Source organism: Zingiber officinale, chromosome 7A (assembly GCF_018446385.1).
Source record: "Zingiber officinale cultivar Zhangliang chromosome 7A, Zo_v1.1, whole genome shotgun sequence".
Taxonomy (NCBI): Eukaryota; Viridiplantae; Streptophyta; class Magnoliopsida; order Zingiberales; family Zingiberaceae; genus Zingiber; species Zingiber officinale.
Window position 1 is genome coordinate 23,980,732 of NC_055998.1, and position 11,813 is coordinate 23,992,544.

The 11,813-nt window shown below is 37.6% G+C and overlaps 1 protein-coding gene across 1 annotated transcript; it reads left to right on the top strand.

The window, feature by feature from the left end:
* Nucleotides 1-9,099: 9,099 nt before the first annotated feature.
* LOC121999283 (phosphoenolpyruvate carboxykinase (ATP)-like) lies at nt 9,100-11,414 on the top strand. The gene is made up of 8 exons (XM_042553984.1): nt 9,100-9,133; nt 9,204-9,394; nt 10,024-10,082; nt 10,138-10,436; nt 10,613-10,786; nt 10,871-10,936; nt 11,023-11,229; nt 11,374-11,414. The coding sequence occupies exons 1-8, from the start codon at nt 9,100-9,102 to the stop codon at nt 11,412-11,414; spliced, it is 1,071 nt and encodes a 356-aa protein (XP_042409918.1).
* Nucleotides 11,415-11,813: the final 399 nt, after the last annotated feature.

The following is an 11,813-nucleotide window of genomic DNA, read 5'->3' on the forward strand; positions in this document are numbered from 1 at the left end:
TGAGCATGTTCAATGTAAGTTCTAGGGTTTCTAAGGCATGTATCCCTTCATGGCCGAGACTTTAAGGTGTCCATTTGAATCATAGTTAAATGTATAAGCATGTGAACCCAATCAACATGTTATCTCAATTTCATAAGAAGCATCTTTAACACATGAGGTCTAAATTTTAAGGTTTCTAGGTCTTTAAACCCTACATGGCCGAACCTCATCAAGCATGGAATTTGTTCAAATGGCATAAAAGCATAGAAAGTCATAACACATTTCATAACATGTATAAAAGTCAAGCACTATAAACATACATTTAAATTGTGTCTTAGGTTTCCTAGGTTTTTCCTTTCTTTATCTCATAGCATATGTTTGGCCGAAACCTTCCAAGTCTTTAAACTAGGTTTTAGGTGGCCTAAAGTATGGAAAACCTAAACAAGTTTTATGGCAAAAATATCAAAGAAACTATACATATAAGTTTGGTTCACAAACAAGCTAGGACCCTTGTGGTCATAATTATCATATATCATGCAACCAATTTTCCTATACTCTAATTAAGCATGGGAGCATCAAACAACTTTCATATCTTATTGTCATGGAGGTTTTGAGCATGTTAAAAATCTGTTTAAGCTATTCTAAACCATCCACCTTACCATGGCCGAAACATTAAAAGTGATGTTCATGAGTTTCTATCAACATACAAGCATGCAACTCTTTAAGAAACTCTATATTCTATCATATAAACATGGTGAGTTTAAATTCAAAGTCTTCCTAACCCTAAACCCTTCCTTGGCCGAAACTTGTGAGTGGGGTACTTTTGGTTCCAAGTAACCTTCAAGTATGAAAACAATAATGGATCCTTAACCATTTATTTAGAGGATTTTGTGCAAGTTAGGTAAACAAATAAATTCCCTAGCCCTTATAAAACCTTTTTGGCCGAAACTCTAGGGTTAGGTACATCTCTAATCCAGCATCACATATATATAAAAATATGAGAGAAAACCTTCTTACAAAGCATAGAAAAATTATCATAAATCAAGGCTTATATTAAACATTCCTAGGATCAACAAGTCATTTCTTTGGCCGAATTTTCACAACTTTGTTTCTAGGTTTTAAAATCCTCATAAAATCTAAAAACACATTAAAACCACTTGTACCATAGGTGAGGGGATACTTACTTCCTTTTCGCTTGTGGTTCTAAAGTGTGGTGATGGAAGAAAGGGTCTCTTCTTCTTGTTCTCCTCCTTTGATTTCCCTCGGTAGCCTTCCTTGTATCCTAGGAGGAAGCTTGTTTTGGGGGCCGAAAATGGAGGAGAGGGGGCTGAGGCTCTCGGTGCTGGAGAGGAGAGAATGAGAGAAATGAGAGAAAAATAAAATCTTCTCTTTACATGCTCCCTTTTATGTTAAGGGGGAAGAGGTAGCAAAATTGGTTTTTGCTTTCCTTCTCCCTTAGCCCGCTTTTTTTTTTTTTTTTTTTTATTTATTTATTTGTTCTCATCATTCATGATGAAACAAGGGGGAATGAATCCCCTTAATTGTCCTCTTTAAGTCACGGCAAAGGGAGAGGAAGAGGGAGAGAAAAGAAGGAAGGCAAGTTGCCTTTCTCTTGCTCTTTTCTTGCTTTCTTTTGGCTAGCTTTTACTCTCATCCTTATCATGAGTTTCCCTCCTTTGCTATCAATATATCATTCCTATCCCAACTGGTTATTACCCATTAATCCTATCATTTACATCATGAGAGGTTCAATGTTCAATCCTTGACCACTCCCTATTTTTATTTCTTTTTATTTCTTTTTGGTTCAACATTCTACTAATATTTTTCTAAGGCAAATTCATCATTCTCATATTTATCTTAAAAGCTTAGTGGGTGTTACATCATATTTATGAATAGGTATATACATGAGTTCATCTTATTGCATTTGACAATGATAATATTCAGTTAAATTGAAACAAATTGGCAATGTTTCAACATAGGAAACCAACCTCTATTTTTTAGGATCTACTATATGAAAATACTATATGAGAAGTTTAATTTAGAGTATATCACAATGAATAAAATAACAAACCTTGTTAGCCAGTTTTTGTTATATACTTTGCAAACTCTAAAGCTAGACTTGTTGTTGTTGAATGACAATCTGGACGATTCAATTAATTATCACAATTCACAAGAAGGGTCTGGTTCTTCAAGGACATGCTATGCATAAAAAAGCGGTAAAAATATCTATTGGAGTTTGCTGATAATAATATTCAAGTGATATGTTCTTGTGGTGATATATGATGTCTGTAAAAGGTTCATCATCTATCTCATTACTTTCTTGTTCATGAAGCAACACTTGATTCATGATTCAAATAAATTTATTTCCCTTTTCTTTGTGAGATTCTTTAATTCTCTCGGTGAGGTTTGTGTTCACCACTGTACCATTTCAATTTATCTTGTCAATTATACCTTTTCCTTCCATGATGTGTATGTTGATTAAAGTTCATGAACCGTTGAATGCTTGGAATAATATGCCCATGATGCTTCGTCTTCTTATGTTTGTGCCTGACATCACAGGGAAGATTACGAATCATCCCTTGAGAATTCAAGGACCAAATCTCTTTTGCCCAGATGTTCTTCTTTTCCCAAGAACTATTTTTTTTTCTTTTATCAGTGTATGATAGTTTGGGATGCAATTTTGGTTGCATTATATATATATATATATATATATATATATATATATACACACACACACACACCGTGTGAGCTAGTACATGGACTTTTGAGCTATCAAACATAATCCATCCATGTTGGCCACGTTAAGTCAATCAAAATTTGGCCACTTTGAGTTATAAGCTCACCAAGTTTCACAATTAAATCCTTTCACACTTGATACGCATACTGGTGTAATAAGCAAACTTAACTCTTTGTATAAACATGTCAAAGCAACTTAATTGATTGCAGAGTATCATTTCACCGACACTTTCTTTATCTGTAAAGGCCCAGTAGCTCTTGACATATTACAACCTCTAATGTTGGTGATAAAAATATATACTGGAGACTAGTTAGACTTGTTGTTGTTGAATTGGATTAAAATCATGTGATTTTTATTTTCACAGGAAGTAAAAGGGTGTTATATACTTAGCCAGTTTTGGTACTTTAATCACAGGAATTGCACAAGTAGAAAAGATTTGATCCAACAAAACAATATACTTTGGCATATATATGTGTGATATATTGTTATGGGTACTATTTAGTTTTGTAAACTTTGGTGATGTTTGGATGTTGATGTTTGGTACTTTAATGATGTTTGGATGATGATGTTTGGATTGTAGGTCCTGATCAATGATATTTTGTAGATAACTTGAACTGAAAGTGAGTTATGCAGTAATTTTAGTTTGTGCCTAGAAAGAAGTATTGTTATCATATTCAATTGTGTACAACATCTTTGTCATCATCATCTTTATGCTATTTACTCCTAGGAAATGACTTAACTTGCAATCATATGCTATTTACCTCAGGGAAAAGATAATGACCTCGTACCCATAAAGGAGAAGAAAAGAGAAGCTAGGAGGGAGGAGAAACCAGAAAAGGTTGCAGTTATCGATATGGTGTTTAGAAGATGCACAGGCTGTTTAGAAGATGCACAGGTAGAGAAGACTTGATCCAACAAAACAAGATATTTTGGACTTTATATATATGTGTGATATATTGTTATGGTGTAATGCCCGAAAATTCTCAAATTATTTTTAGAAATATTCTATGATTTTTCTGGAATTTTTAGATATTTTTCCGAAATTTTGCGAGTAGCGGAAGCAACAAAAATAATTAGAACCGCAAAATAGCTTAGGCGGGAATTGAACCCGAGACCTATGGTTTAGGGATTAGGTTAGTAACCGGTTGAACCCAGCAGGGCCATGCTGAAAGGAAAGGGAATCAAGTATATTTATAGTTGGGTTGGCTGAATTAATCACTTAATTTAAATAGGAAGATTAATAGGGTGAAGAGTTATTTGGTTTTATTTTCACCGTGACCTATTCCTCTTCCAAAACTTCACCGCCGCCCACACCTCCTCCTCCTCCTCTCTCGGCGCCCAAGCCCAAGGACCATCGGATCATCTTCCGGCGACGACTCCAACACGAAAAAGGTTCTTCTCCGCGAGAGGAACGCGAAGACGTGAGCGGATCGTCGAGAAGTCGACTCCACCGGAATTCTAGCGAATAGAATCGTAAGAAATTACGAACCGGAGGTAAGAAACCCCTCACCTGCAGTATAAGTAGCTCTCGTTTGATTGCATGCTTATAATTTAGTGTTATGTAGTTTTTATCGATATCTAGAGTGTATTTAATTCTCTTCGCAGACTTAGGGGATAGTTGAGTATCTCTGGATGGGCCGGACGCGTTTTTCCTCTTCAGATAGAGGTTCTAGACGTCGTCGGGTGCCTAAAGGTGTTCCCCCTATTAGAGAGGAGAGTTGGAGCACACTAGGTGTTCGATAAAATGGTTAGCGCAACAATAGACAGTTTTAACAGCATAGTTAAATGCATAAAAGCATTTAAACCAGCATATCAGTTTTATTTCAGCTTTATGGGACTAGATGTCCAATGGGTGGCCTCCCATAGTCACCTCTAGGTGCAGACAACTTAGTTCTAGGTTCAGATAACCTATATTCAGCTAATTAGCATTTCAGTATTTTACTTTCAGCAGCTGCACTGTACTGGATTAGATATCCACTGGGTTGGACTCCCATAGTCGTCCCTAGGTTCAGCTAACCTAGTAAACCCTACTAGATTCGGAACTTGCAATCCCGGGTCTAGTTAGGGAGGGCCCTACAGCAGCATGTTTAGTATTTTTATCTATTATGTATAATAGTTTTCCAAATCAGTTTTAAAACATAATGGAGTTCAGTATTAGCTCAGCTTCAGCTTAGCTCACTTTTGTATCAGCTCAGCTTATTTCAGTTGTTAAATATGATAGCTTCATATACAGTTCTAGACATGTTATGATCAGTTTTATTTTATGTTCAGCTTATGTTATGCCATGTTTTGTATGATACCATGCCATGTCATGCTTGCATATTCAGTATGTTTTTCAAACAGCATGATTTAAACGCATATTTGCATCGTGTGCATGATTTAGTGAAGTAGATGGTTTCTTACTAAGCTTTTTAGCTTATAGATACTATTTTCCTTATACTGCAGATACAGGTAAAAGGAAAATGGACTAGCAGAGGAAGCTGGAGGGCAATGCAAAGATGGTGTGTGTGGCAGGAACTGGAATAAAAGACCCTCTGGGGATCTAGCATTTACTTTAGCACTTTGCAATTTATTAGTTCTAGTTTTCATGTTTTATGCACTCTTGAACCTTAGCAAGTTTAAACAATTAGAACTTTTAGAAATCTATACTTCCATGCACTTTAAGTTGTTAAAATGTGTTTTAGTGAGTAAAATGCCATGAACCAGTTTAGAATTGTTACTACATGTTATTAGAATAGTTTATTATGCATTAGGTAGTTGTTGTATGAGGTTTTGGCACGAAGCAGTGCTGAAATCAGAGTTTCGGATTCGAAATCAGAAACTCCTGATCGGTCCGCAGACCGATCAGGGTTGGTTCGTGTCACTGATCGGTCAGCTGACCGATCCAGGCGCGAACAAAAAGTTGGCGTCGTTTATGGATCGGTCGGCCGACCGATCCAGCGGCGAACAGTGGGTTCAGAAACTCACTGATCGGTCTGCCGACCGATCAGTGAGCCACTGGATCGGTCTACAGACCGATCAGTGTACTCCTGGATCGGTCGGGAGACCGATCCAGCAGCATACAGAAGCGATGCAGCTTCTGGATCGGTCAGCTGACCGATCCAGAGTCTCCTTCCGTGCCAGTGTCGAGCTGGATCGATCCGACAGCCCAATCGATCCATGGATCGATTGGAGTGCTTAATTACAGCTAGCAAGTCATCCGGGAGGCATAGATTGTCTTCCCTAGCATGTGTACAATTATTAGGTACATGTATAACATTCAGTTTCAGCATTCCCAACAATTAGATTAGAACAAAATTCAAATTAGATCAATTTTTCGCATAGTCAGTACAGCAGCAACTGTAGCGATTCGCCTTACAGCCTAGTAGTTAGAAGGCGGGTCGTTACATATGGGTACTATTTAGTTTTGTAAACTTTTGTGATGTTTGAATGTTGATGTTTGGTACTTTAATGATGTTTGGATGATGATGTTTGGTACTTTAATGAAATTTGCATTGTAAATATTGATTATGTTTGGATTGTAGGTTTTTTATCAATGAAATTTGCACTGGATGATGATGTTTTTTATAAACCGTTGAGTTGGAAAAGATTAATAAGTTTTTTATTTATTGTCAAAATGTTGTATATTGTACCCAAAGACATCAGTTTAAATATGTCAAACTGTTGTCAATGGCGTTAAAAGACAACAGTGAAAAATCATTGTCAAACTGATGTTAATTAACATTGTTCGCTAAAAAGACAACGATTTTTAACCGTTGTCAAACCGATGCCATTGGCAAAAAAGACAACGGTTTTTAGCCGTTGTCGTAGACAGTTCAAAACTGTTGTTGAAGAGCCTAGGCATACGCTCAAAGACAACGGTGAACAACTGTTGTCGTTGAATGAAAAGACAACGGTTTTTCACCGTTGTAAAACTGTTGTCTTTGTCTTCAAAGACAACGGTTAAAAACTGTTGTCTTTGGGCACCCCTTTTAACAACACGGCATTTAACAACAGTCCGAAAGGGGCTACGACAACGATGAAAAACCGTTGTTGTTAGGCTTTTTTCTTGTAGTGTCGACTTATATCCGAGTCCGATTTTATTATAACATGCTTTTTGATTATTTATGATTAAGTCTAAATTTTTTGATCTGGTAGTAAATTTTTCTAACATATTTTTTAAATTATTAATTTCTAATTTTAATGATTAATTCTCCTCCTCAAGTGTTAGATCTTGAGTTGGTTTATTATTTACAACTTGTTCCTTGAGGATTTGATTTTCCTCGAGGAGAAATTTGTTTTCATTTTCTAATTTAACTAACTTATTATTGAAGCAAGAAATAATTTTAAAAAACTTTCGGTTTAAGGTTAGGAATACCTCTTCGGAACCTTCAGAAACGAGTATAGACTCATGGCTCAATTCAGGTTTGGACCCGTCTTCCGATTCGTCTTCCGACTCTGCTTCGCGGGCCATCAACGCGAGGTGGCTCTGGTGCTTCTGATTTTCTGCTTCCGATTCGTCCGAGGAGTTGTCCCACGTAGCTTTGAGGGCCTTCTTTTTGGGCTGCTTCGGTTTGTCGATCTTCAATCTTGGACACTCGTTCTTGTAGTGCCCCTTTTTGTTACATCCGAAGCATGTTACGTTCCTCGAATCGGCTGGAGAACTTATCTTCTATAGATCCTTCTTGATGAAGCTTCTCTTCCTCCTAGTGAACATCTTCCTTACCAGGTTCACCAGGTGTTCTTCATCTTCAGAGCTCTGGTTAGAGTCTTCTTCAGGTTCAGGCTTGTTCTTCTTGGAGGAACCTGCATATAAGGCAACACCTTTCTCGGCTCCAGCGTTAGTCTGCTCATGTAACTCCAATTCATAAAACAATTCATCTAATTTAAGTTTAGTTAAATTCTTAGAAATTTTGTAGGCATCCACTATGGATGCCCACAAACTATTACGTAGAAATACGTTTAACGCATACCTGATTAGGTCTCTATTGTCCATCTGGTGGCCTATTGTGTGGAGCCCGTTGAGGATATCCTTGATCCTCGCGTGCAGCTGACTTGCTGTTTCTCCTTCCTGTATTTTTATATTAAATATTTTATTTAATAATAAATTCCTTTTTGTTACCTTAGCATCCCTGGTTACCAGCTCGATCAGTTTATCCCATAGCTCTTTAGCGTTTTGATGCGGTCCGACCCGGTTCAGTTCTTCTCTTGTTAATCCACATTGTAAAGTGTTGATAGCCTTGTTCTCCGTTGATGCCTTCTTCTTTATGTCTGATGTCCATTATTCAGGATCCAGTAGATTCCCGGAGTTGTCAACTAGTGGTTTGTAAGCTTTTGTGACGCTTAGCCACTGGTCAAAATCTGTCTTGAGATAAACCTCCATCCGCTTCTTCCAGTACGGGAAATCGCCCCCATTGAAAAGGGGAGGTTGCACTGTGTTGAAGCCCTCGAACTGCGACATTTTAATCTGTAAAAAAACAAATAGAGAGGTTCCAAGACTTGGTCTTGGATTAGTAGTGCGGGAAGAATTAAATAAAAATAACTAAATTGGTGTTGCACCAATTTAGATTTAATTACGATGGAAGGAGATTTCCAAAAGGGTAATAATACCAGTTTGGAATTAAACGAAAAACTGAAATCCGAAAGCAAGAAAAAAATATAAAAAATAGATCATCCCCTTGTTTGATTGGTGGTTGCGCCAAATCCGAGTGATACTTGCTCTGATACCACTTCACTACAACAAAAACTGCAAACGACAACACCCCTACGATAACGGTTTTAAGAGAAAGTGTTGCGTATTTGCTCAAAGACAACGGTTTTTGCCAAAACCGTTGTCTTTGAACTCCCCATTAAATATAAAAGACAACGGTTTTAGTAAAACTGTTGTCATTGAGCGACTTTTTTTTAAAACGACAACACTTTTTACAACGGTTTTATAAACCGTTGTCTTTATCCGCGTTTTTAGCGGCTACGACAACAGTTTTGAAAAAACCGTTGTAATTGAATTTGATCATTTTCCCCCTTCGCTGTTTTCCTTTCCCTTGATGTTTTCTTTTCGGCGTCGTGTTTTCGCGTTCCCAAACCTAAGCCATTTATCTTTCCCTCTCCTCATACGACGTTGTGCTCCTTCTCATTTCCTGGTGAGCGGCGGCGTTCTCTAATGGGTTGCTGAAGATCCAGACGCACGAGAGGGAGAAACCGGAGAATGGGATCTGCCACGACGACAGTGTGCCGCCGGTGAAGGCGAAGACCATCGACGAACTGCACTCCCTGCAGAAGAAGAGGTCGGTGCCAGCCACTGCCTTCGCCACCATCTCAGAGGAGGAGCGCCAGAAGCTCCAGCTCCAATCCATCAGGTCAATATTTAATCTCCAAACAAATATCTCTTTCTCAATAATAAAAAAATGGGGAAACATCCAGATTCCTTGCCGGATACAGGTGGGCCACCGGCGGATCGATTTTTCTAAACCTAAAAGGAAACAATTCTTGAGAACAAGAATCCTTGAAGCACCTGAACCTCGGTTGAAGAATCCTCCTGCTGCCGAAGAGCCAAAAAAGAACAAGAAGATCATTGTTGAAGATGAGATCGATGTGAAGTATAAATCATTTAAGAAATTTGATACTGTTAAAGAACACTCGGATCACTATTTCAGCATCCCAGAGCATCTCGATGGTGTTCCGTCTTATTGGGAAATTAAGGTAAGTGCCATCACTCTTAGGGATGATAATTTCCATTGATATGGTTATCTGAATCTACCCACCACGGTCGGTGTTATATGATCGATTGCATAAATAATGGAGATGAGATTGATACAGAAGTATAACCTGGCAGTAGGGCAGGGATGTGGCAACGAATGATGATAATTTCCTAATCTCTTTTTATTGACAACCTTCAAAAATTTGGGCAAAAAGGATTCAGCTTGAGTGGAAGCTTCTAGAGAAAGATTTACTTGGTAAGATCATTCTATTTTAGATATTTAATTTAGATATGTTGAATTCCGACTTTATACTCTTTTGTTTATTACAATTGTTTTACACTATAAATTCTCTAATTGTATCAAATGCTTGTATAAGTCTACTGTTTGTGAAGAGTTCTTTTTTTATGCTGTTCAAAAAGCTTTTATTTAGTTATTTAGGCTTCATTAACAATTTATAATCAAGTAGGTTGGAAACGCTAGAATTTTAGATGTAAATAAAGTTTCCTTAATTTTCTGGTCTAGGGAAAAAAGATACCCAAATAAGTTGAAATATCTAATCATCCATGCAAGAGTATTGGCTTCTATGAACCCAAATGACTGTTAAATTTCATATGTAAATACAATTCGTAGATCAACTTCTGCACTTGGCATAATTCTGCATATCTAGAGGATTCAGATATCCAAAACATGTAAACTAGAAGAAGAAAAACTCTCTTTTGCATGAAATAATTGGAAGGATCGCAGGTGCATCCGTACTACGCCTGAAGAACTGGAGGATTTCAGTACTCCGGACTTCACAATTTACAATGTTGGCCAGTTTCCATGTAATCGATACACACACTACATGACTACCTCCACCAGCATTGATCTTAATCTTAATAGGAAAGAAATGGTCATCCTTGGCACACAGTATGCTGGGGAGATGAAGAAGGGTTTGTTCGGTGTGATGCACTATCTAATGCCTAAAAGAAACATTCTCTCCCTGCACTCTAGCAACAATATGGGCAAAGATGGTGATGTTGCCCTCTTCTTTGGACTATCAGGTAAGTGTTGGTCGGACGAGATTCTGGCGCATCACTTACCCATTGCATGGTTACTATATTGCCCTTTGCAACTTAACTAGAAGCATTCCATGTGTAAATGTGTTTAATTATGTTACACTGCAGTGTTTTCGCCATATGCCTTCTTTGTTCTTATGACTTTTGCTTTGTTGTTTTAGGCACAAGGAAAACTACTCTGTCTACAGACCACAACAAGCTTCTTATTGGCGATGATGAGCATTGCTGGAGTGAAAATGGTATTTCAAACATTGAAGGAGGTTGCTATGCAAAATGTATCGGCCTAACAAAGGAGAAGGAACCTGACATTTGGAATGCCATCAAATTGGGAATCAGCAAGTGCCCTATCAAACTCAACATGCACTTTGAACTGGAACCATTCATATTTTTTTGCCCTAATGTTTGCAAATTTCTTGCAGTGTTGGAAAACATCGTTTTCGATGAACACACTAGGGAAGTAGACTACTCTGATAACTCTATTACAGGTGATTAACAAGATGAAACAAACTTCTTGAGTGAATTGGTATTGTGTGAAAGGGAATCTGGTTCAATGGAATTGTTGATGTTGTAGAGAACACTCGAGCTTCATATCCAATTGAGTATATTCCTAATGCGAAGATACCGTGTGTTGGTCCGCACCCTAAGAATGTCATCCTCTTGGCATGTGATGCTTTTGGCGTGCTTCCACTAGTTAGCAAACTTACTTTACCGCAAACAATGTATCACTTCATCAGCGGTTACACTGCTCTGGTGCATAGTCTATTGCATCAAGCACATCGTTATGTCTTGGAAAATGATGTTGACGTTGATCCTTATATCGAGTAATTCTCTTACTTATTAATATTTATTACACTGTTCTTACGTTTTACTAATTAACTTATTAGTATTCTATTAGTTAACTTATCCCTAATCTGTTCATTAGGGATAAGTTCAGATTTGTGGATCCACAAACCCTTCCAGTAATGCCATATGTATCCAAACTTGAAAAAAATGAAAAGACTGAATACTTGAATAGCTAGGCAAGTGTTTTGACTCATAGGCTGAGTGATGCAACAAAAAATCAGCTAGTTTTGGCACCTCACAATGTTGGGTAAATAAATATTACAATTTCATTTTTAATAGATTTATTTCAACAATTCTGTTGAATTTATGCATTGACTCTGTTTTGTGCATAGTTGTCATTGGATTTTGACTATCATCAACCCTTATGTGGAGATGGAAAACATGTGATTTAATGATAACATGCGATATCATGTGATACTACCACTGGAATCTCCATTTACTTATTGTCTCACTACTACGCATGCTTTCTCTCCCTGCAGAAGCTGTGCCGAAGAAAATCCTTGAGTTGATGAGTGTGGT